General features: G+C 44.5%; 1 protein-coding gene and 1 long non-coding RNA gene across 2 annotated transcripts in view; one reads left to right on the top strand and one right to left on the bottom strand.

Annotated features, from left to right (window-relative positions):
• Positions 1 to 26222, top strand: part of LOC138853023 (uncharacterized) — a 122033-nt gene that overhangs the window by 89280 nt on the left and 6531 nt on the right. The gene's annotated exons all lie outside the window — the stretch shown is intronic.
• LOC128686452 (myosin regulatory light chain 2) lies at positions 12434 to 13745 on the bottom strand. Its single transcript, XM_053773385.2, has one exon. It carries the CDS (start codon positions 13705 to 13707, stop codon positions 13183 to 13185), a length of 525 nt encoding a protein of 174 aa, XP_053629360.1. The 5' UTR covers positions 13708 to 13745; the 3' UTR covers positions 12434 to 13182.

A 26222-nucleotide genomic window follows, 5' to 3' on the forward strand; every position in this document is an offset into this window, starting at 1 on the left:
AGTCCCTCAGTCTGGAGAAGAGCATTTTTCCATAGTATGAAACAATATGGAGAAGAAGTGACAGGATGGAGCTTTTTATAGCGCCAAGAGGTGAGACGTAGGCCACTAGGAGAGGTAAAAACTCAGATGTTGAGAGGTCAGGTCCCTCTCAAATCCAGCCCCTCTCACTAGTGGAAGTTGTCGAAGTTGATTGCAGGTCTGTACCAAGATACCCTTGTGTTGCAGTGTCTGACAGATTGAACATTAAAATGGTATAAAATACCGACAGGTTGTTAGGTAAGACACATATGCAACAGTTAGGTATCTTTATTATGAAACGTTTCGCCTACACAGTAGGCTTCTTCAGTCAAGTACAGAAAAGTTGATAGAAGCAGAAGATACTTGAAGACGATGTAATCAGTCCATCACCCTTAAAGTTTTGAGGTGGTCAGTCCCTCAGTCTGGAGAAGAGCATTTTTCCATAGTATGAAACAATATGGAGAAGAAGTGACAGGATGGAGCTTTTTATAGCGCCAAGAGGTGAGACGTAGGCCACTAGGAGAGGTAAGAACTCAGATGTTGAGAGGTCAGGTCCCTCTCAAATCCAGCTCCTCTCACTAGTGGAAGTTGTCGAAGTTGATTGCAGGTCTGTACCAAGATACCCTTGTGTTGCAGTGTCTGACAGATTGAACATTAAAATGGTATAAAATACCGACAGGTTGTTAGGTAAGACACATATGCAACAGTTAGGTATCTTTATTATGAAACGTTTCGCCTACACAGTAGGCTTCTTCAGTCAAGTACAGAAAAGTTGATAGAAGCAGAAGATACTTGAAGACGATGTAATCAGTCCATCACCCTTAAAGTTTTGAGGTGGTCAGTCCCTCAGTCTGGAGAAGAGCATTTTTCCATAGTATGAAACAATATGGAGAAGAAGTGACAGGATGGAGCTTTTTATAGCGCCAAGAGGTGAGACGTAGGCCACTAGGAGAGGTAAGAACTCAGATGTTGAGAGTTCAGGTCCCTCTCAAATCCAGCCCCTCTCACTAGTGGAAGTTGTCGAAGTTGATTGCAGGTCTGTACCAAGATACCCTTGTGTTGCAGTGTCTGACAGATTGAACATTAAAATGGTATAAAATACCGACAGGTTGTTAGGTAAGACACATATGCAACAGTTAGGTATCTTTATTATGAAACGTTTCGCCTACACAGTAGGCTTCTTCAGTCAAGTACAGAAAAGTTGATAGAAGCAGAAGATACTTGAAGACGATGTAATCAGTCCATCACCCTTAAAGTTTTGAGGTGGTCAGTCCCTCAGTCTGGAGAAGAGCATTTTTCCATAGTATGAAACAATATGGAGAAGAAGTGACAGGATGGAGCTTTTTATAGCGCCAAGAGGTGAGACGTAGGCCACTAGGAGAGGTAAGAACTCAGATGTTGAGAGGTCAGGTCCCTCTCAAATCCAGCCCCTCTCACTAGTGGAAGTTGTCTCACCTCTTGGCGCTATAAAAAGCTCCATCCTGTCACTTCTTCTCCATATTGTTTCATACTATGGAACAATGCTCTTCTCCAGACTGAGGGACTGACCACCTCAAAACTTTAAGGGTGATGGACTGATTACATCGTCTTCAAGTATCTTCTGCTTCTATCAGCTTTTCTGTACTTGACTGAAGAAGCCTACTGTGTAGGCGAAACGTTTCATAATAAAGATACCTAACTGTTGCATATGTGTCTTACCTAACAATGTTTGATTTCTTTGAACTTTACAAGCTACGGAACCGGTGGAGTTTGAACCCATGGCGAGGGAGTCGTAAAACTCCAGGCCAGGTTTGTTTGCAATCATATTACGATTTCGTGATCCTTACAAGTAACGCAGATACATGGGTAGATGGATAAGTAAAATTATAGGTACAACAGAAAGCCACTAATTATGCAGTGCATTTAAGGCAAATAATCACAAGGCTTACATACCTGGAGTTTACCTGGAGAGAGTTCCGGGGGTCAACGCCCCCGCGGCCCGGTCTGTGACCAGGCCTCCTGGTGGATCAGAGCCTGATCAACCAGGCTGTTGCTGCTGGCTGCACGCAAACCAACGTACGAGCCACAGCCCGGCTGATCAGGAACTGACTTTAGGTGCTTGTCCAGTGCCAGCTTGAAGACTGCCAGGGGTCTGTTGGTAATCCCCCTTATGTGTGCTGGGAGGCAGTTGAACAGTCTCGGGCCCCTGACACTTATTGTATGGTCTCTTAACGTGCTAGTGACACCCCTGCTTTTCATTGGGGGGATGGTGCATCGTCTGCCAAGTCTTTTGCTTTCGTAGTGAGTGATTTTCGTGTGCAAGTTCGGTACTAGTCCCTCTAGGATTTTCCAGGTGTATATAATCATGTATCTCTCCCTCCTGCGTTCCAGGGAATACAGGTTTAGGAACCTCAAGCGCTCCCAATAATTGAGGTGTTTTATCTCCGTTATGCGCGCCGTGAAAGTTCTCTGTACATTTTCTAGGTCGGCAATTTCACCTGCCTTGAAAGGTGCTGTTAGTGTGCAGCAATATTCCAGCCTAGATAGAACAAGTGATCTGAAGAGTGTCATCATGGGCTTGGCCTCCCTAGTTTTGAAGGTTCTCATTATCCATCCTGTCATTTTTCTAGCAGATGCGATTGATACAATGTTATGGTCCTTGAAGGTGAGATCCTCCGACATGATCACTCCCAGGTCTTTGACGTTGGTGTTTCGCTCTATTTTGTGGCCAGAATTTGTTTTGTACTCTGATGAAGATTTAATTTCCTCATGTTTACCATATCTGAGTAATTGAAATTTCTCATCGTTGAACTTCATATTGTTTTCTGCAGCCCACTGAAAGATTTGGTTGATGTCCGCCTGGAGCTTTGCAGTGTCTGCAATGGAAGACACTGTCATGCAGATTCGGGTGTCATCTGCAAAGGAAGACACGGTGCTGTGGCTGACATCCTTGTCTATGTCGGATATGAGGATGAGGAACAAGATGGGAGCGAGTACTGTGCCTTGTGGAACAGAGCTTTTCACCGTAGCTGCCTCGGACGACTACTCTCTGTGTTCTGTTAGTGAGGAAATTATAGATCCATCGACCGACTTTTCCTGTTATTCCTTTAGCACGCATTTTGTGCGCTATTACGCCATGGTCACGCTTGTCGAAGGCTTTTGCAAAGTCTGTATATATTACATCTGCATTCTTTTTGTCTTCTAGTGCATTTAGGACCTTGTCGTAGTGATCCAATAGTTGAGACAGACAGGAGCGACCTGTTCTAAACCCATGTTGCCCTGGGTTGTGTAACTGATGGGTTTCTAGATGGGTGGTGATCTTGCTTCTTAGGACCCTTTCAAAGATTTTTATGATATGGGATGTTAGTGCTATTGGTCTGTAGTTCTTTGTTGTTGCTATACTGCCCCCTTTGTGGAGTGGGGCTATGTCTGTTGTTTTTAGTAACTGTGGGACGACCCCCGTGTCCATGCTCCCTCTCCATAGGATGGAAAAGGCTCGTGATAGGGGCTTCTTGCAGTTCTTGATGAACACAGAGTTCCATGAGTCTGGCCCTGGGGCAGAGTGCATAGGCATGTCATTTATCGCCTGTTCGAAGTCATTTGGAGTCAGGATAACATCGGATAGGCTTGTGTTAATCAAATTTTGTGGCTCTCTCATAAAAAATTCATTTTGATCTTCGACTCTCAGTCTGGTTAGCGGCTTGCTAAAAACTGAGTCATATTGGGACTTGAGTAGCTCACTCATTTCCTTGCTGTCATCTGTGTAGGACCCATCTTGTTTAAGTAGGGGCCCAATACTGGACGTTGTTCTCGATTTTGATTTGGCATAGGAGAAGAAATACTTTGGGTTTCTTTCGATTTCATTTATGGCTTTTAGTTCTTCCCGCGATTCCTGACTCCTAAAGGATTCTTTTAGCTTAAGTTCGATGCTTGCTATTTCTCTGACCAGTGTCTCCCTACGCATTTCAGATATATTGACCTCTTTTAGCCGCTCTGTTATTCTTTTCCGTCGCCTGTAAAGGGAGCGCCTGTCTCTTTCTATTTTACATCTACTCCTCCTTTTTCTTAGAGGAATAAGCCTTGTGCATACATCGAGTGCCACCGAGTTAATCTGTTCTAGGCATAAGTTGGGGTCTGTGTTGCTTAGTATATCTTCCCAGCTTATATCGGTTAGGACTTGGTTTACTTGGTCCCACTTTATGTTTTTGTTATTGAAGTTGAATTTGGTGAATGCTCCCTCGTGACCAATCTCATTATGTCGGTCTGGGGCTCCGCGCATACATGACTGAACCTCAATTATGTTGTGATCTGAGTATATTGTTTTTGATATGGTGACATTTCTTATCAGATCATCATTGTTAGTGAAGATGAGGTCTAGTGTATTCTCCAGTCTAGTAGGCTCTATTATTTGCTGGTTTAAATTGAATTTTGTGCAGAGATTTAAAAGCTCGCGTGAGTGTGAGTTTTCATCAGAGCTGCCTCCTGGTGTTATTACTGCAACAATATTATTTGCTATATTCCTCCATTTTAGGTGCCTTAAGTTGAAATCCCCCAGGAGCAAGATGTTGGGTGCAGGAGCTGGAAGATTTTCCAGACAGTGGTCAATTTTTAACAGCTGTTCCTGGAATTGCTGGGATGTTGCATCCGGAGGCTTGTAGACTACCACAATGACTAGGTTTTGGTTCTCGACCTTTACTGCTAAAACTTCCACTACATCATTTGAGGCATTTAGCAGTTCTGTGCAAACAAGTGACTCTGAAGAGTTGTATAATCCTACGGGTTTAGGGTTCCCCATGATTATAATAAAACCACTTTAAGTACTACAAATGTTCTGTTGGTGAATGTTGAGATAGGATCGTAACCATTAAACTACCTCGTCAAGCAATACGGGGCAGACTATTCAATTCTGCCCCTTATTCCTTGACGATAGTTTAATTATTATTATTATTATTATCAAAGGGAAGCGCTAAAATCGTAGGATTATACAGCGCCCGGGGGGGGGGATGTGGAAGGCATTCAGGCTTAATTCGGGGAACTGGAGCACAGTTCCAATTCCCTAAATCAAGAGCCCCTCACCAACATCAAGGAACCTTCCATGAGGGGACGATAGTTTAATAAGCAGACTGATATGTGGGAGACTGTCGCATACGTGGACCTCAAAGGTGTCTTTGAGGTCCACATATATGACAATGTGGACTTAATTTGTTTTATTAACAAAGACGAGTGAATTTCATATTCCACATATAGTATATTGTCAAATGTTGTCTAAAGCTTGCTCGAGAAGGCAGAGTTAGATGATTATGTCCTAGAAGTCATAGATTGCGAATATGTGCAAGCGTCTTCATGACCTTACCTTGGCAATAGATAAATTGGTCTGTATGATGAGGGTTGCCATAAATTTTTACTTGTCTGAAGAAAAGGAAGGATAGTACTAGATTATCATAGCACGTGAGTGTCCCCTTGTGTCCAGCATGGGTTAAACGTGGGTTATTATTATTATTATTATTATTATTATTATTATTATTATTATTCATGGGAAAGCATGTGATATCTTCAGACTAGGTCTCTAGTTTCTGTATATGAAGATTAGCAGCCAAAGATTTATCTTCACAAACCAACTGGAGATTATTATAATAAAAAAGAAGCGCTAAGCCACAAGGGCTGTACAGCGCTGTACCAACTGGAGAGGGAGCCTAGCCTAGAGGGACGCAGCGCCACTCTTACTAAGGTGGTAACAAGGCAATAACCAAAGATCTGTAATATCGCCTCCCCTCAAGGAAGGTTCCTTGATGTTGGTGAGGGGCTCTTGATTTAGGGTATCTGTGCTCCACAAGGCAATAACCAAAGATCTGTAATATCGCCTGCCCTAAGGCGGGCGAAATTGCAGATCTAGAGATTATACGAGAATCTTCACTGTACATTGTTAGTTCAGTCAAGCATCTTAACTACTGGAAACGTTTAAAGTCCCTTGACTTGTACTCTTTGGAACATAAGTGAGAGAGAGATAAACTATAATTTATATCTGGAAAATCCTAGAGGGATTGGTCCTAAATCTGTACACGTAAATAATTTCCAACGGGAGACGGGGCAATATATGCTCCTAATTAAATGCATGGGTGCCATGAGTACTCCAAGAAAGAACGCAGTAAGTGTAAGGGGCCCATGACTTCCACTCCCTTCCATCATACATAAGGGGCATTACCAACAAACCCCTAGCAGTCTTCACGAGGAAATTAGATAGGTTCCTAAATCAGCTGGCCTGTGATTCGTATGTTGGACCGCTAGCGGCCATCAGTAACAGCCTGGTTGATCAGTTTCTGATTCACCGATAGGCCTAGTTATGGGGCGTTGGCCTTTGTGGAAAATTACATTTAGCTGAATGTATCATTATGTACATAACAGTAAATGAACAAAGATAATTATTATTTATCAGTTAGACAAGTAGGAATTTGAGACACCTAGGTCGCAAAAAATGTCCCCCTTCGATACCTACCACTGTCATATCCACAAGTTGCTCTGGACCTATTAATTACAAATGAAAAATACATCACCAGGTAAATATATAAATTTGTAGACTGTATATTAAAATTAAAAAAAGGATTATATATACACACATTCATATAACAGAAGGAGAATATATCTTAATCATAACACTCACAAATTTGACTGGAGATTAATGTGTCATGTACAGGACCCCCCTTTTGCCTACATTTATGAAAAAATTACTGGCCAGAATTTAAACATAAATTAGACAGCTTATCTGAGGTTCCTGGAGTTGTCCTGTCCTGTCGCCTGATACTCAAATTATGCAGGAATGCATATCCAACAATTTCGGCTTCTATTTGAGAGGTGTCAGCCCAAACTTAACCTCTAGAGCACGAAAATTTCTTCCCATTACTAATGTCTGTTACTCAATTCGAAAACAAAAATGGCGACTGTCTTCTGCGCAGATGCAGACTCCGTTTTCTATGACATAAATATTATTAAATACAGTATGGCCATCTATTTACATATAACTACTGTATTTCTGGAAAATATATACAGTATTTTCCACAGCCTTCGCAACATTCTTTAGGTAGGATAACCAATCTCAAGACATCACAAGCGCTTAACCCGTAGAGATCATACAGCACCTGTTGAGATGGAAGTAATCTTTAAACCAGATTAACCAGCCTTAACCCACCTTGCTGGACGGCCATAAGGAAGGACAACGAGGCCGTTTTGTGTAAGAATAAAATATTTCGTGGGACGATATTTCTTTTCTCTGATGTAAAACTGTCAAACATTAATCAATGTCAGGTGTTCATCTTGTTATTTCGACAGCGGTCCATTCCATAAGTCTTCAAATATGGTCAAGAGGCTCCCTTATTGATTTCTATATTCACGGGGAGAGTGCTCAACGCAGAGGTCATACAGCGCCTGGAGTAATAGCATTTAGGTTCATTTCAAGGAATTGGAGCACAGGTCCAATATCTTAAGATCAAGAGCCTCTTACCAGCATCAATGAACCTCCAATATGAGGCTGACTCTCTTGTTAAATACAAGGGTAAAGCATTTAGGTGTGAATGTTTTTATGAACTGTGCTGTAGATTTAAATCTACAGCACAATTCAGTTCTCTAATCACATACAACACTCGCAAAGGTTTCACGCAAGCTGAAACCTTTGCGAGTGTTGTAAGCTAGTAAGACTGTAAGAGAAAAATAATTCATGGTGTTCAACTAGGCTACAAAGTTCGGATAGTTACTGTATGTGTTATGTAGGATACATGTGTGGCTGCAATATTTAGAATATATAATTAGTCTTATGTGGCTGGGTATTGTAGGATAGATAATTAATGTTGTGTGGCTAGCTAAGTAGGAGACTGTGGCTAGGCTATGTAGGATGAAGAAAGTGTTGCTTGGCTACACTATGCAGAATGGAGACCAGTGTTGTACGGCTAGGCTATGTAGGATGGGGCCAGTGTTGTATGGCTAGGCTATGTAGGATGGAGGCCAGTGTTGTATGGCTAGGCTATGTAGGATGGAGGCTAGTGTTGTATGGCTAGGCTGCGTAGCATGGAGGCCAGTGTTGTATGGCTAGGCTATGTAGGATGGAGGCCAGTGTTGTATGGCTAGGCTATGTAGGATGGAGGCCAGTGTTGTATGGCTAGGCTATGTAGGATGGGGCCAGTGTTGTATGGCTAGGCTATGTAGGATGGAGGCCAGTGCTGTATGGCTAGGTTGCGTAGCATGGAGGCCAGTGTTGTATGGCTAGGCTATGTAGGATGGAGGCCAGTGCTGTATGGCTAGGCTGCGTAGCATGGAGGCCAGTGTTGTATGGCTAGGCTATGTAGGATGGAGGCCAGTGTTGTATGGCTAGGCTATGTAGGATGGAGGCCAGTGTTGTATGTAGGCTATGTAGGATGGGGGCCAGTGTTGTATGGCTAGGCTATGTAGGATGGCCAGTGTTGTATGTAGGATGGAGGCCAGTGTTGTATGGCAAGGCTATGTAGGATGGAGGCCAGTGTTGTATGGCTAGGCTATGTAGGATGGAGGCTAGTGTTGTATGGCTAGGCTGCATAGCATGGAGGCCAGTGTTGTATGGCTAGGCTATGTAGGATGGAGGCCAGTGTTGTATGGCTAGGCTATGTAGGATGGAGGCCAGTGTTGTATGGCTAGGCTATGTAGGATGGGGGCCAGTGTTGTATGGCTAGGCTATGTAGGATGGGGGCCAGTGTTGTATGGCTAGGTTATGTAGGATGGAGGCCAGTGTTGTATGGCTAGGCTGCATAGCATGGAGGCCAGTGTTGTATGGCTAGGCTATGTAGGATGGGGCCAGTGTTGTATGGCTAGGCTATGTAGGTTTTAGGCCAGTGTTGTATGGCTAGGTTATGTAGGATGGAGGCCAGTGTTGTATGGCTAGGTTATGTAGGATGGAGGCCAGTGTTGTATGGCTAGGTTATGTAGGATGGAGGCCAGTGTTGTATGGCTAGGTTATGTAGGATGGAGGCCAGTGTTGTATGGCTAGGCTATGTAGGATGGAGGCCAGTGTTGTATGGCTAGGCTATGTAGGATGGAGGCCAGAGTTGTAGGGCTGGCTGTGTAGCATGGAGGCCAGTGTTGTATGGCTAGGCTATGTAGGCTGGAGGTCAATGTTGTATGGCTAGGCTATGTAGGATGGAGACCAGTGTTGTATGGCTAGGCTATGTAGGATGGAAGCCAGTGTTGTATGGCTAGGCTATGTAGGCTGGAGGTCAATGTTGTATGGCTAGGCTATGTAGGATGGAGGCCAGTGTTGTATGGCTAGGCTATGTAGGATGGGGCCAGTGTTGTATGGCTAGGCTATGTAGGATGGAGGCCAGTGCTGTATGGCTAGGCTGCATAGCATGGAGGCCAGTGTTGTATGGCTAGGCTATGTAGGATGGAGGCCAGTGTTGTATGGCTAGGCTATGTAGGATGGAGGCCAGTGTTGTATGGCTGGCTGTGTAGCATGGAGGCCAGTGTTGTATGGTTAGGCTATGTAGGATGGAGGCCAGTGTTGTATGGCTAGGCTATGTAGGATGGAGGCCAGTGTTGTATGGCTAGGCTATGTAGGATGGAGGCCAGTGTTGTATGGCTAGGCTATGTAGGATGGAGGCCAGTGTTGTATGGCTAGGCTGCATAGCATGGAGGCCAGTGTTGTATGGCTAGGCTATGTAGGATGGGGCCAGTGTTGTATGGCTAGGCTATGTAGGATGGAGGCCAGTGTTGTATGGCTAGGCTGCGTAGCATGGAGGCCAGTGTTGTATGGCTAGGCTATGTAGGATGGAGGCCAGTGTTGTATGGCTAGGCTATGTAGGATGGAGGCCAGTGTTGTATGGTTAGGCTATGTAGGATGGAGGCTAGTGTTGTATGGCTAGGCTATGTAGGATGGGGGCCAGTGTTGTATGGCTAGGCTATGTAGGATGGAGGCCAGTGTTGTATGGCTAGGCTGCATAGCATGGAGGCCAGTGTTGTATGGCTAGGCTATGTAGGATGGGGCCAGTGTTGTATGGCTAGGCTATGTAGGTTTTAGGCCAGTGTTGTATGGCTAGGCTGCGTAGCATGGAGGCCAGTGTTGTATGGCTAGGTTAAGTAGGATGGAGGCCAGTGTTGTATGGCAAGGCTATGTAGGATGGAGGCCAGTGTTGTATGGCTAGGCTATGTAGGATGGAGGCTAGTGTTGTATGGCTTAGGATGGAGGTCAGTGTTGTATGGCTAGGCTATGTAGGATGGAGGCCAGTGTTGTATGGCTAGGCTATGTAGGATGGAGGCCAGTGTTGTATGGCTAGGCTATGTAGGATGGAGGCCAGTGTTGTATGGCTAGGCTATGTAGGATGGAGGCCAGTGTTGTATGGCTAGGCTATGTAGGATGGGGGCCAATGTTGTATGGCTAGGCTATGTAGGATGGAGACCAGTGTTGTATGGCTAGGCTATGTAGGATGGAAGCCAGTGTTGTATGGCTAGGCTATGTAGGCTGGAGGTCAATGTTGTATGGCTAGGCTATGTAGGATGGAGGCCAGTGTTGTATGGCTAGGCTGTGTAGCATGGAGGCCAGTGTTGTATGGCTAGGCTATGTAGGATGGAGACCAGTGTTGTATGGCTAGGCTATGTAGGATGGAAGCCAGTGTTGTATGGCTAGGCTGTGTAGGATGGAAGCCAGTGTTGTATGGCTAGGCTATGTAGGCTGGAGGTCAATGTTGTATGGCTATGCTATGTAGGATGGAGGCCAGTGTTGTATGGCTAGGTTATGTATGGAGGCCAATGTTGTGTGGATAGACTATGTAGGATGTATACCAGTGTTATATGGCTGGACTATGTAGGATGGAGGCCAGTGTTGTATGGCTAGGCTATGTAGGCTGGAGGTCAATGTTGTATGGCTATGCTATGTAGAATGGAGGCCAGTGTTATATGGATAGACTATGTAGGATGTATACCAGTGTTATATGGCTGGACTATGTAGGATGGAGGCCAGTGTTGTATGGCTAGGCTATGTATGATGGAGGCCAGTGTTGTATGGCTAGGTTATGTATGATGGAGGCCAGTGTTGTATGGCTAGGCTATGTAGAATGGAGGCCAGTGTTATATGGATAGACTACGTAGGATGTATACCAGTGTTATATGGCTGGACTATGTAGGATGGAGGCCAGTGTTGTATGGCTAGGCTATGTAGGATGGAGGCCAGTGTTGTATGGCTAGGTTATGTATGATGGAGGCCAGTGTTGTATGGCTAGGCTATGTAGGATGGAGGCAAGTGTTGTATGGCTAGGTTATGTATGATGGTGACCAGTGTTGTATGGCTAGGCTATGAAGGATGGAGACCAGTGTTACATGGATAGGCTATGCAGGATGGAGGCTAGTGTTGTATGGATAGACTATGTAGGATGTATACCAGTGTTATATGGATGGACTATGTAGGATGGAGGCCAGTGTTGTATGGCTATGCTATGTAGGATGGAGGGCAGTGTTGTATGGCTATACTATGTAGGATGGAGGCCAGTGTTGTATGGCTAGGTTATGTATGATGGAGGCCAGTGTTGTATGGCTAGGCTATGTAGGATGGAGACCAGTGTTACATGGCTAGGCTATGCAGGATGGAGGCTAGTGTTGTATGGATAGACTATGTAGGATGGAGACCAGTGTTATATGGCTAGACTATGTAGGATAGAGGCCAGTGTTGTGTGGGTAGACTATGTAGGATGAAGGTCAGTGTTGTTTGGGTGGACTATGTAAGATGGAGACCAATGTTGTGTGGGTAGACTATGTAGCTTAGACAAGTGCTGTATGGCTAACCTAGGTAGGATGAAAGTAGTGTTGCATGGCAAGGTTATATAAGACAGAGTTGTGCTGTGTTGGATAGCGACAAGTATTGCGAAATGGTGGGGAAAAAGGTTTTTCCTTAGTTACTTCAGCGGAGTAAAGAGTCACATAAGTCAAGATTGTCCAGCGTGACCTCTTCCATTTTCTAAATATTATTGAAAATGTCGTCGTAAGCTTCCCTATCCTATGTGCGGGCTATTTGTGTAATATTATTGGAGTAATTTTTAACAAACTTAAAGATGTTTTAATTCAGAAGATTTTGGACTAAAAATTTTTTTATTTAGAAAATTTTGGACTCATTTGCAATATGGTTAAGTGTGGATTAATTTGTTAAATGTCAAAATCGTAAATTATTATAATTACCAAAAATACTAAGTCCTCAAAATCATAATGAGTTCAGAAAATGTTTCGTTGCTTATTGAGACAGCCGAAGTTGGAAGCAAACTTGAACAAAATCATGATCAAAGTTTGTTAGTTTTAAGGCCAAGAGACTACAAAGCATATACACTACATGTCTAACAAGCCTAGATAAAAACAAAAGTGAAAAATCTTTCGATTTTTGTATTTATAGATGAACAAGTGTTCACGCGGGAATATTATTTTTAAATAATACACTATCAATTGTAAAACATTTTATTGAATATATCTTGTAGATGTCAATACAATGCTTCACAAATGAAACATTTGCAAGTGCTAGAGCTGCAGTACACCCAGCTCTTCAGCAACTGCAGGGACAACTACTGCGTCGGGAATACGATGGTAACTTCACCAGCACGTAAAAGTCGTTACCACACAGGCTGAAGCAAGGTAGATGACACTGAGCTCCCTCACACGGTCTCACACTAAGGCCTCATTCTTCACTTTTAGTCACAGATGTCTCATTGTATCACTGTTCTGATGTAACGTTAGCAAGGGAGCGGTAGGCCTTCTGGATGTAGATCACGGCGGCAATGTTCACAAATTCACTATCACTTTTATTGTTCCCGCTCCCGAATTGGCATTTTCTTTGCAAGAGACACTGCAGGCTCGCGGATGCCGATCTTGAGGCCTGGTGAAAGCCGCCGCTTGTAGGCTCTGTTGTAGATGGAGATATTACAGGATCACAGAAGAGGCAGGACTAAGGGACCACCTTCAAGTGTCTATCCTGCATGTGACTTCGCCCGTAAGAAATATGGGTGTTGGTGATGTATGGAAGAAACAAAGGCGATAAATGATGAGGCGGGAAAATAGCAGCAGCAGTGGCCAGTGGATAAGCATGAAGTGCCTGAGTGTCACAGCTACAGGTAGCAATCCCTGCAGGTATAGGCTTCCGCTACTGCTCACCCACATTTCCTTCGGGCATGGACACTAGGATGAGAATGTGTGTGTTTAGGCTTCGCCCTCCTTGTCACTACCACCGGCGCACAGCATGGCGACGAGAGCATTGGAGTCAATGATGCCGGTGTCTTCATCGATTTCCATCTGCTCAAAGGCTTCGTCGACTTCGTCGTTGGTGAACTTATCACCGAAAGCCATAAGCATGGCGCGGAACTGTTCAGAGTCGATCTGACCAGCTTCCTTCTCGAAGGCACGGAAAGACTTGGCAACAACATCATCGTCGTCGGACTCTCCGGAGGAGCGAGAGGCGAACATGTGTAGAAGGGTGGTGAAGTTGATTGGGCCAGGAGCATCAGCCAGCATGTCATCGAGTTCCTTGTCAGTGACGATACGGCCAATTTCGTCGTAAACACCACGGAGATCATCCTTGCTAATGATGCCGTCACGATCTCGGTCCATCACCTGGAAGCCCTCCTTGAACTCCGCCACCTGCTTCTGGGTGAACATATCGAAGACATTGCTTCCTCCCTTCTTCGCCTTCTTGGAGGAAGAACGGGATCCCTTTGAGGCAGGCATGATTGCGACCCTAGCTGTGATGCACTGGCAGGGTTTTCAGGGTGCTCCTTCTTTATATCCTCTGCGCAGAAAAGGCTGCGCAAGTGGTCGGTGCGCACAACCTATATTTGGCCGGTGGGGCGGTGCCTGTCAGGGATACAGTACTCGCGGAACATGTAAAAATACCTGAGCGCAGGACCTCACCACTTCGAGGCCCAGTACGCGCGCACAGCTCACCTTACACGATTGCCACGCAAGCCCGAGCAACCTGCCACGTGTTTTCCATCCATATACAATAATTATTTCCCATAACCCGTCTACTCAACACCACTTTCTACAATCACCCAATTCGACCACCAGAGAATGTTGTCAATGCAGTGTCAAACAGTAGAAAAAAAATTTAACTATAGCGCGTCTTTGTCTCTTTCGCACTAGGCACTCATAATGTGTCTCCTGTCACTTCATTTTTAACTAGCTGAGAGTGATGTGACTCACATTCTTAAACGAACTTAACGTCCTCGTTCCATTCATATTTGAGACATACTCTTGTTGACCTCAATAAAAATTGGCTCCTGTTACTTTGCATTCTTCATGAATGATTAATTAAAGCTCTATAATTAAAAATATTTTCCTAAGTGCTCATATTTATGCCATCACTTAAGTGTTTCACTCCCAGATATTTCAGAAGTTTTGAAGGATGCTTTGGGTCCATACAAGAACCCATGGGTCATGGAATTCCGTGAGGCAGAATGACATTGAATAATGACTTTTCAACAGGGTTATTGGTTTTTTGAAAAGTAGTACGGTATGGGACGTATTGCCAAAGTGTTAAGATGTGAAACAACTATGGAAAAGGTTATGCGGAACGCGAATTTTTCTTCCTGGGCAGAGTAGGGAGGAGGTAGGGAGTTTTTAGGAACCAAGTATACATATGTGATGGTGGGCAAGGAATCGAGTTGTAGTAGGCATTAAGCTGGTAAATTGTATCATCGTAAAGAAATCTTCAGGATCATAATGCTAATAACCGGAGCAGTTACTGCACTTAAAGCTTGGACTTGGATGTGGAGGAGGAAGTGAGGGCATATTAAAGTTCTTGATCTTCCATCTCCACACCACCAAGACCAAGCGACGTCTTCACCCCATGTTGTGATGCTCTCACCTCACCAGTGAGATTTGCCCAGCATCCCAGCAATCAAGAGAACCATTGTGTGCTATACATTGATAATTATGTGCATCTTTGACCACTGAACCTTGCTATTAAGGAGCCGCGTAACATCTCTCACTCAAACGTTTGTATGTGAAATGCCTGTCATGGTGAATAATTCAGGGTTATTTTTTTTATGTAAAGTGGTATGCCAGGTTAGTTTCTTGGGAATCTGTGTAACGTATACAAGACAGATAGGAAGATACCTAGCATACTTAGTAATGGATTACATGGGATCTTTTCTGGTGATACGAAATGTTGGCTGCAGGAACAAGTGGTTATTTTTTTTTTTTAATAAAAATGGGAGAGTGAAGAAAGTTGTGTTGCAAGCCTAAGAAAAGTGGAGGCCTGAGAGAAATCAGAATACAAGTGATATTTCCAGTTCTCTGGGTAGCTGCAGCTAATGAGTCTCTGGCTTCCATTCTGCTAACCGTCACTATCCTAAATTTAGGTTCATCTGCATTTCCTTTTTATACTCACCCACATTATTTTATGGTCTTGCTACTCTCTTTACCTCTGACTGAAAACACCATTTAATACAGCTGGTAAATCTGGATATGGGTGCCGGATCAGCCGGACTGTGGTTCGTACGTTGGATTGCGTACGGCCAGCAGTAACAGCCTCGTTGATCAGGCGCTGATCCACTGGGAGGCCTGGTCATGGACCGGGCCGCGGGGGCGTTGATCCCCGGAATACCCTCCAGGTAGACTCCAGGTGAGTACTAAAATTAATCATTAGGCTGCTCCTATAAAGAAGCAGCTCAACCAAAATAGAATAGGAAAGGCAAGAAGTGATCTTGGTGTATGGACCACATGTAGCAGGTACACTTGCATCACAGTAATTATTGTATGCTCGGGGAACGGGAAGTAATCGTGTTTGATCAAAAATGGAGGGTAGCTCAGTTTCCCTGGGTCAAGAACCTGTCACTGGCGTCCAGGCGCCTCCCTTGATGGATGCTGGGGGTAAAGCCCTCTTTTGCACACATTATTTGATGTGAGGTACTTCTGGCCTTATATGGCTTTGTAATATTTACTTATGTATCCTAGAATAGTGTTAGCCTCTTCTAACCTCTTCTTAATGCATTCTAACTGTCGATTACCCTTTACACAGAGACAATTTGGTTTTATATCCCCACTCAGACTATTATTATTATTATTATTATTATTATTATTATTATTATATTCATAATGAAGCGTTGACCTATAACCGTTAATATTATACTTCAAGTTTTTATATGCTCTCATTTTGTTCTCTCCTACATCACTCTTTCCCTCTTATCAATATCTTTTGAAAATATGTTCGTAAACTCTGGACAAAATTCTGACTCCTGAGCAAATTACCCCCGTACTATCGTTGTACCAATCTTCTATTATGTCTTGGACTGCAGTGCCTTGCTGCCTTCCTTTCATTTTACTGTAAGTGTTCAGCACTGTAAATTGTGAGTGGTAGTTAAGTATATTCTTCAATATACTTAACTTAGGGGACAAAAATTATCACTAATTATCATTGCATTCACAAAAATGGGCTAAGCATGCATGGGTTAACGAGTGCTGATTTACCACTAGAGTAATAATAAAAAAGATTCAGTTCATGGTAAGTAAGCATTTATGTTATAATATTTAACCTTCATATTAAAGTTACTAACTAAAGGGTATTAAGTGAATAGTCTGGGTATATGAGCAACAGACAAGTTAGTAACTTGTTATCGGCAGCCACACTGAATGAAGATATGTACTTCAGACTTGCATTCCTGGGGCTCATACTTTGTGTTTTTTCTTGCGAATATACAATGGGTCATCTGTGTCTACGTGAAACCTGCCGCCCCTTAACTCAGGGCCACAAATTTCAAACAGTCCATCCATTTGTATTTTGTCATTTCTTTTTTTACGCCATTATCTTGTGTTGCACAGTCGTGCAGTTACCTCCAAGGTCGTAATGACCCGCCTCACCCGTTCCTCGAGGAACGTTCTTAGCAACTTTATGACTAGGCTGTTTGCAAACTTTTGGTGTGACTGATTAATTTGTATGATATACACACTTATATTACAATCAAACCTAAGCGCTAAAATTATATACACAGTACTAGAATAATAACAATCAAGTTAAGTGCTCAACCAGAGAGGGCCAGATAGCACTAGAACACTAGTTATATAAATTATCATTGCCGAGAGAAAACACTAAACCTGTAAGGATCATACAGCGCCTTCGGAATGAGATATAATCAGATTTGATCCAAAGGCGGGGTAGTTTCAGTTACTTGAATCAAAAGCCCTCCACCAGCACCAGTTATTATTATTTACTAGAAACGCTACACTCGTAGATATCATACAGTGCCTTGGAAATGGAAGGCAATCAGGATCGATCCAAGGAAGAGGGTGGATATGCCCATTTTCCTGGATCAAGAACCTCTCGTCGACATCAGCACTTCTCTTGAGGGGTTAACCTCCAGATCTTTTTCTTCCACTGATATTTGCAGCGTTTCTCATTTAATGCTGTATTTTCTTCTGGTTTTGAATCTTTGCATTATATTTGTTCGGAACTTCAGATTGAACTCCAGCAGCCACTTACTGGATCAAGCTTGCAGCCAGTCCACAGCTCTTTCTCTGTTTTTTTTTATATCAGCATACACACATGGGATTAGACCCTTTCTGGGAGTTTATTTGCGTTATTAGGGATAGTACAGTAGTAGCCACAGTACCAATCCTTGTGGGACATCACCTGTTACCCTAGTCCATCCTGATGGTTACGCTGATCGAATTTAGGAATTCTGGTTAATTTACGTTAATCTAACCTAAAAACAAAAACGTAAATTAAGACAACGGCTAAGATCCACAACAGAAAACTAGCGTTGTATCTCAAGACATTTTATTCGAATTATTAACCCGGATAATTAGTAACCCAGGATAACCCAGTAAAGCCACTATGGCTTATTTCCATTGAGGTCCTTTGATCATCTTCCTCAAAATGGGACCTACAACAGTCAGCTAACACGAAGGTACTGCTAGGTGCAGTGGCAATGGTAGTTTAAAGAGACATTTCCACTTGTGCTGATATCAACCAGTCGGTGCCCGATCATCCGGGCTGTGGTTCGTACGTTGGACTACGTGCGACCAGCAATAACAGCCTGGTTGATCAGGCCCTGATCTACCGGGAGGCCTGGTCATGGACCGGGCCGTGGGGGCGTTGATCCCCGGAACACCATCCAAGTAGACTCAAGGTAGGGTCTACATATGTGAGCTGGAGACGCTACAACTTAAGCCATTAGCTAAGAACTATTGACCAATAGCTCTAACGTCCCACATTATAAAAATCTTTGAAAGAGTGCTAAGAAGCATGATTGCAAACCACCTGGATTCCCAAAAAATGCACAATCCAGGGCAACATGGGCTCAGGGCAGGTCGCTCCTGCCTCTCGCAGCTGTTAGGTAAGACACATATGCAACAGTTAGGTATCTTTATTATGAAACGTTTCGCCTACACAGTAGGCTTCTTCAGTCAAGTACAGAAAAGTTGATAGAAGCAGAAGATACTTGAAGACGATGTAATCAGTCCATCACCCTTAAAGTTTTGAGGTGGTCAGTCCCTCAGTCTGGAGAAGAGCATTGTTCCATAATATGAAACAATATGGAGAAGAAGTGACAGGATGGAGCTTTTTATAGCGCCAAGAGGTGAGACGTAGGCCACTAGGAGAGGTAAGAACTCAGATGTTGAGAAGTCAGGTCCCTCTCAAATCCAGCCCCTCTCACTAGTGGAAGTTGTCGAAGTTGATTGCAGGTCTGTACCAAGATACCCTTGTGTTGCAGTGTCTGACAGATTGAACATTAAAATGGTATAAAATACCGACAGGTTGTTAGGTACCTAACAACCTGTCGGTATTTTATACCATTTTAATGTTCAATCTCTCGCAGCTACTGGATCACTATGATATGGTCTTGGATGCACTGGGAGAAAAACAGAATGCAGATGTAATATACACAGACTTTGCAAAAGCGTTTGACAAGTACGATCATGGCGTAATAGCGCACAAAATACGTGCTAAAGGAATAACTGGCAAAGTGGGGAGATGGATCTTCAACTTCCTAACCAATCGAACACAAAGAGTAGTGGTCAACAGAGTTAAATTGGAGGCTGCCATAGTGAAAAGCTCTGTTTCACAAGGCACAGTACTAGCCCCCATCCTGTTCCTCATCCTCATATCAGACATAGACAGATGTAATCCACAGCACCGTGTCATCCTTTGCGGATGATACTAGGATCTGCATGAGGCTGTCATCTGCTGAGGACGCGGTTAACCTCCAAGAAGATATAAACAAAGTTTTCCAGTGGGCAACGGTAAACAATATGATGTTCAATGAGGACAAATTCCAACTACTCCGTTATGGAAAACTGGAGGAGATAATAACTAGAACAGAGTATATTACAAACTCTGGCCATACAATAGAGCAGAAAAATAATGTAAGGGACCTGAGAGTGGTAATGTCTGAGAATCTCACTTTCAAGGATCACAACAGTGTCACGATCACAGGTGCAAAGAAAATGATAGGATGGATAATGAGAACGTTCAGAACGAGAGATGCCAAGCCAATGATGATCCTTTTCAAATCACTTGTTCTCTCTAGGCTGGAATACTGCTGTACATTAACATCTCCATTCAAAGCAGATGAAATCGCAGATCAAGAGAGTGTACAGAGAACCTTCACTGCTCGTATAAGTTCTATCAAGCACCTTAACTACTGGGAACGCTTGGAAGTACTTTACTTGTACTCGTTGGAACGCAGGAGAGATATATCATATTCTACACTTGGAAAATCCTAGAAGGAATGGTCCCGAATCTGCACACACAAATCACTCCCTACAAAAGTAAAAGACTGGGCAGGCGATACAAAATACCCCCAATTAAAAGTAGGGGCGCCACTGGTACGCTAAGAGGAAACACCATAAGTGTCCGGTGCCCAAGACTGTTCAAAAGTCTTGGACACCTGGCTGCCTTCAAGAGGGAGCTGGACAGATACCTAAAGTCGGTGCCGGATCAGCCGGGCTGTGGTTCGTACGTTGGACTATGTGCGGCTTGCAGTAGCAGCCTGGTTGATCAGCCCCTGATCCATCGGGAGGCCTAGTCGTGGACCGGGCCGCGGGGGCGTTGATCCCCGGAATGCCCTCCAGGTAGACTCCAGGTAATACAGGTTACTTTGTTATTCCTTGATACAATGGAGCACTTGGCATTTTAATCCCCCTCCCCTGTTCTTTTAGTCTACAAGTGAAGCATACCCTATCGAAGACACGAAGTTAAGGACGTATCCACGCGGTCGCCCATACAGATGGCGACTAACCTGTGTTAAGTCTGTTAGGTTGAAGACTTAGGTTGAAGTGTGTATGCCTGAATGAGCGAGAGGCTCACATAATGCAGAGCGCCATATTGTTGTAGAAGGAACGAGTGGTTGAGAACAATGCGAGACAGCAAGGCAAGTGGGCAGCCAGTGTGACAGCAAAAGAATGGCAAGAATGGTGGGAAACACGTCCAGGTAGCCTATTACTGGCAGCGGCCGCCGCTGACGCCGCTACCATCACCCCAGCCAACATTCTTCTCACATATAACGCCTTCTCCCCCACTTTAAAGGCCGCTGGTGGATGATTCTTATATATTTTATGTGTAGCAAGTCTGATTTATGATAAAAGAAATCTAGCCCTAGAAAAAGATGCACAAAAAAAAAAGTTAAAATGTTTCTGCAGCAACTGTCGAGCCCGAAATGTCTTGAGAAACAATGCAAAGAATACTCGACAAATGGTGCCAATGAAATCCATTTGTGTTCACTGATCGTCTGCTAGAGCCTTGCAATGTCCTCGGCTTCACTAGCACACGTGAACCATCATTAAAACCTTTCTTGTATTTCTCTATATCAGGTTATTTTCTATATTAAAATAAGTTTATACCAATAATTTACAAATTATTAAACCCAGCATGCGCATACTGTACTTTAAAGTGTCCAGTATCTTCAGATGTCATTTGCCCAACACACTGCTTGCAACTTTGGCTCGATGTGTATTTCCCCGCAACATAAAACTCACTTGTGGCATGCCAAGGTGGCACCAGGAGGGGGTATAAGTTGTGCTCTTTAAAAAAAAAAAAAAGGTAATGGTGTGAGTCAGTTGCTATGTCCACCACGGCTCTGGTCAGAACAGAATACCACTCTTTACATACATAACTCAACACTCTCATCAAACCATACTACGGGTGGGGATAGAACCCGCGATCAGAGAGTCTCAGAACTCCAGACCGCCGCGTTAGCCACTGGACCAGCTAGCCACAATAAGATTCGTCCAACTAGGTATATTTCTACACCATAGGAAGGTTAGCACAGGCACCACTGTGACCACAAACGCAAGTTTTTACAGATGAATCTCCTGCTAGCGTGGCCGTGACGAACTCTAGCTCAAGTCCCCTCAAAGCCGTCTCATTGTTCACCGAGAAATTATCCGTAGGCACGAGAAGCTTCTTTAGCTATGCAACTGATAATCCATACTGTCATTAAATTATAAATACATTATACAAAACTATTTATATAATTATTCACCTAGTCTGGAATTGGGTCGCGGGGGCACTGATCCCTGGAAATATTCTTCAGGTATACTTCACCTTCATACAGGGTTATTATTATTATTTAGGGGAAGCATCAAACAGTAGGGGTCATAGATCCTGAAAATGAAGTAATCATATTTGATCCGAGGATGGGAAAGGTGCGCCAATTCCATAGATGAACCAGCACTAAGGTACCCTCCATGAGGGAAGGCTGCTCTTAATGTCATCGTGATTATCAGTGGATGTGGGAAGAGACGGAGGTGACCATGCAGGCAGAGATGAAGGCAGTGTCGAATAAACAAGGTCAGGAGAGGGATGGGTTGGGTTCGGAGGTCAAGAAAGGGTCAGGTGTGGCCAGGAAGGGAGAGTAAGCCGGGTCACTACCTGTCCCGGGCCGGGACAGCATACCTACCTGGAGGGTATTCTGGGGATCAACGCCCCCGCGGCCCGGTCCACGACCAGGCCTCCCGGTGGATCAGGGCCTGATCAACTAGGCTGTTACTGGCCGCACATAGTCCAACGTACGAACCACAGCCCGGCTGATCCGGCACTGACTTTAGGTATCTGTCCAGCTCCCTCTTAAAGACAATCAGGGGTCTGTTGGTAATTCCCCTTATGGCTGGTGAGAGGCTGTTGAACAGTCTTGGGTCCAGGACACTTACGTGTTTTCTCTTAGTGTACTAATGGTGTACCTACTTTTCATTGGGCGTATGTTTCATCGCATGTCAAGTCTTTTGCCTTCTCAGGGAGTGATTTCTGTGTGCAGATTAGGAACTAATCCCTCTAGGATTTTCCAGGTGTAGATTATGATGCATCTCTCTCGCCCAGCGAGAGAGATGCATCAAAATCTACAACTGATATGTGCAGTAAAGGTTCTCTGTACATTCTCTAGACCTGCGATTTCACCTGCCTTGAATGGAGTATATGATATAGGATATAGGAAAGCACTGGTTTGGTAATAGAGTTGTGGATGAGTAAACAAATTCCCGAGTACAGTTATAGAGGATAAAACGTTGTGTAGTTTTAAAAATAGGTTAGATAAATGCATGAGTGGGTGTGGGTGGGAGTTGGACCTGACTAGCTTGTGCTAATAAGTCAGTTGCCGTGTTCCTTTCTTAACTGAATGTGACCTAACTAGGTTGGGGCATTGGCTTAAGCCGGTAGGAGACTAGGACCTGCCTCGCATGGGCTGCTGCAGTGTTCCTTCTTTCTTATGTTCTTATGTGTATAGCAGTATTGCAGCCTAGAGAGAACAAGTAATTTAAAAAGGATCATCATTGGCTTGGCATCTCTTGTCTTGAATATTCTCATTATCCATCCTATCAGTTTCCTCGCAGATGTGATAGTGGCATTGTTGTGGTCCTTGAAGGTGAGATCCTCAGACATTACCACACCCAAGTCCTTCACATTACTTTTCCGCTCTATTGTGTGATTAGAGTTTGCAGTATACTCAGTCCTAGTTATTATTTCCTCCAGTTTTCCATAACGGAGTAGTAGATGGAATTTGTCTTCAATGAACATCATATTGTTCTCCGTTCCCATTGGAAAACTTGGTTTATATCTTCTTGGAGGTTTGCCGTGTCCTCAATGGATGATTCTCTCATGCAGATCCTAGTATCGTCTGCAAATGATGATACGGTGCTATCGGCGAACCTACAAGGAGGATACACAAAACCCGCACATAGAAGAGAGGAGCTTACGACGACGTTTCGGTCCGACTCGGACCATTTACAAAGTCACACTAACGAGAAGTAGAGCAGGAAGGGGTATATATAGGCAGGAAGAGGTAGTGGTGGTGGTAGTTGTAGTAGAGGTGGTGGTGGTGGTGGTGGTAGTAGTAGTAGTAGTAGTAGTAGTAGTAGTAGTAGTAGTAGTAGTAGTAGTAGTAGTAGTAGTAGTAGTAGTAGCAGCAGTGGTAGTAGCAGTGGGGAATAAGGAGGACGAGCCAGTCAAAAACAAAGAAAGGGGAGCACTGCAAGGGAGCTAGGTGCCCACAGAGGGAGAGCAAGAACACAGAGGTGGGGAAGAAGGGGAAGTGATGAAATAAACATAAGAACATAAGAACATAAGAACGAAGGAACACTGCAGAAGGCCTACTGGCCCATGCGAGGCAGGTCCAAGTCTCCTACCGGCTTAAGCCAATAAACGAAGAAGGAACAGAAACACGAGACAGAAGAAAGACAACCCAGAGGAGAAAAGGGGAAAGAGGAAAGGGGAAGAGGGAGAAGAAGAAAAAAGGAGGAATCAGGTTAAGTCACGGGTGTTCTGAAGTTTGGAACATTTTACAATGTAGTGGGAGAGGAAGGCATCTACAGAGACGAAGCCAGGACTAAGATTCATACAAGGAAAGTTGTGTATTAGAGAGGATTCAACAAGACGGTGACTGTTAAAGTTGGAAGTAGGGAAGACAGTTTTAGCAGAAGACCAGTCAATAGGATGGCTATGATCTCTGACGTGACAGAACAGAGCATCGTTAGTGTCGGCAAGCCTAACACTATTTTTGTGCTCCCTAAGTCTGTCAGAAAGAGATCGACCAGTTTCTCCAAGGTATTGAAGAGGACAGGAAGAGCAAGAAATAGAGTAGACACCAGATTACCGGGTTATTTGTGTATCGTTCCAGTCATGGAATTGTGCCTTTTTTTTTGTTATCTACAAGGAGGAGGTAGAGGGGTGGGGTCAGCAGCGGCTTATCATGACTGTGAAGCCAACGTGTGGTCTTCCCCTGGCATCACTGTGTCTGTGAATCCCGCCTAGTTATATGCTCTCTCTAGCACTGTGCTTTCTAACTCAATCTGCTTGATTACTTATGAAAATGGTGTTACGACATATAGACCACCGGCCGTTCATAAACAGCAATAATTACAGCTGCAACCCAGCCTCGTACAAAAAGGCGTTCATAATTGAGGTAATATTTACCTCACAGTCGGGTCTATTATTATTATAATCATGAGGGAGCGCTAAAACCATAGGATTATACAGCACATTGGGGGGGGTTATGGAAGGCATTCAGGCTCAATTCAGGGAACTGGAGCACAGATCCAATTCCCTAGATCAAGTGCCCCTCACCAGCGTCAAGGAACCTCCCTTGAGGGGGAAATGTATGTAGATAAAGATACACAGTTCAAGACATTTACTGAGGAAACGTTTCGCCCCAAGTAGTGATACTGGTGATACTGTGGGTACCACCACATCTCTCCAGTCATATCCTGGAAATATGTGCTGTGATTGGCCTGGCGTGTCACGTGACTGAGTGATACGCCAGGGTGATTGGCCAGCCTCTCCGCTTCCAGGATGCATTCTAGCATACATGATGTTATTATGGCTAGTATCTCCAATGAAGAGCTTTCATGTATTAAAAAATAATTAATGGAAGCGTTCAAACTCGGCTATAGAAAAAAATTTCAAGGTGACGACGTTTTTTTTGCAACGTTTTCTAAATCCTTTAGGCCAAGTTGCATTCTTAGAGCACCTAGGTGTGAGCCAGTGGAAAGATGGATAACTAAAGTGTAACGAACACTTGTCAGTGTTCAGTAATAACCCACATGGATATAGAAACTCAGATTAATTGGTCTGTATATTTGGATCCTCTTCTGGGATCCTCTTCAGCAGATGAGGATCCCAAAAGGGGATCGAAATATACCGACCATTTAATCTTCCGGGTTTCTGTCTCCGTGGGTTATCAGTGAGCAAGATGAATATTGTACACCAGCACAGCGCATCATTACTTCCCAGTGTAACCACCTGTCGTCACACTGCCCCAGTGTAACCACCTGTCGTCACATTGCCCCAGTGTAACCACCTGTCGTCACATTGCCCCAGTGTAACCACCTGTCGTCACACTGCCCCTGTGTAACCACCTGTCGTCACACTGCCCCAGTGTAACCACCTGTCGTCACATTGCCCCAGTAACCACCTGTCGTCACACTGCCCCAGTAACCACCTGTCGTCACACTGCCCCAGTGTAACCACCTGTCGTCACACTGCCCCAGCATAACCACCTGTCGTCACACTGCCCCAGTGTAACCACCTGTCGTCACACTGCCCCAGTGTAACCACCTGTCGTCACATTGCCTCAGTGTAACCACCTGTCGTCACACTGCCCCGGTGCAACCACCTGTCGTCACATTGCCCCAGTGTAACCACTTGTCACACTGCCCGTGTAACCACCTGTCGTCACACTGCCCCAGTGTAACCACCTGTCGTCACACTGCCCCAGTGTAACCACCTGTCGTCACACTGCCCGTGTAAGCACCTGTCGTCACACTGCCCCAGTGTAACGACCTGTCGTCACACTGCCCGTGTAACCACTTGTCGTCACATTGCCCCAGTGTAACCACTTGTCGCCACACTGCCCCAGTGTAACCACCTGTCGCCACACTGCCCCAGTGTAACCACCTGTCGTCACACTGCCCGTATAACCACCTGTCGTCACACTGCCCCAGTGTAACCACCTGTCGTCACACTGCCCCAGTGTAACCACCTTTCGTCACACTGCCCCAGTGTAACCACCTGTCGTCACACTGCCCCAGTGTAACCACCTGTCGTCACACTGCCCCAGTGTAACCACCTGTCGTCACACTGTCCCAGTGTGACCACCTTTCGTCACACTGCCCCAGTGTAACCACCTGTCGTCACACTGCCCCAGTGTAACCACCTGTCGTCACACTGCCCCAGTGTAACCATCTGTCGTCACACTGTCCCAGTGTAACCACCTGTCGTCACACTGCCCATGTAACCACCTGTCGTCACATTGCCC

Source organism: Cherax quadricarinatus, chromosome 1 (assembly GCF_038502225.1).
Source record: "Cherax quadricarinatus isolate ZL_2023a chromosome 1, ASM3850222v1, whole genome shotgun sequence".
Taxonomy (NCBI): Eukaryota; Metazoa; Arthropoda; class Malacostraca; order Decapoda; family Parastacidae; genus Cherax; species Cherax quadricarinatus.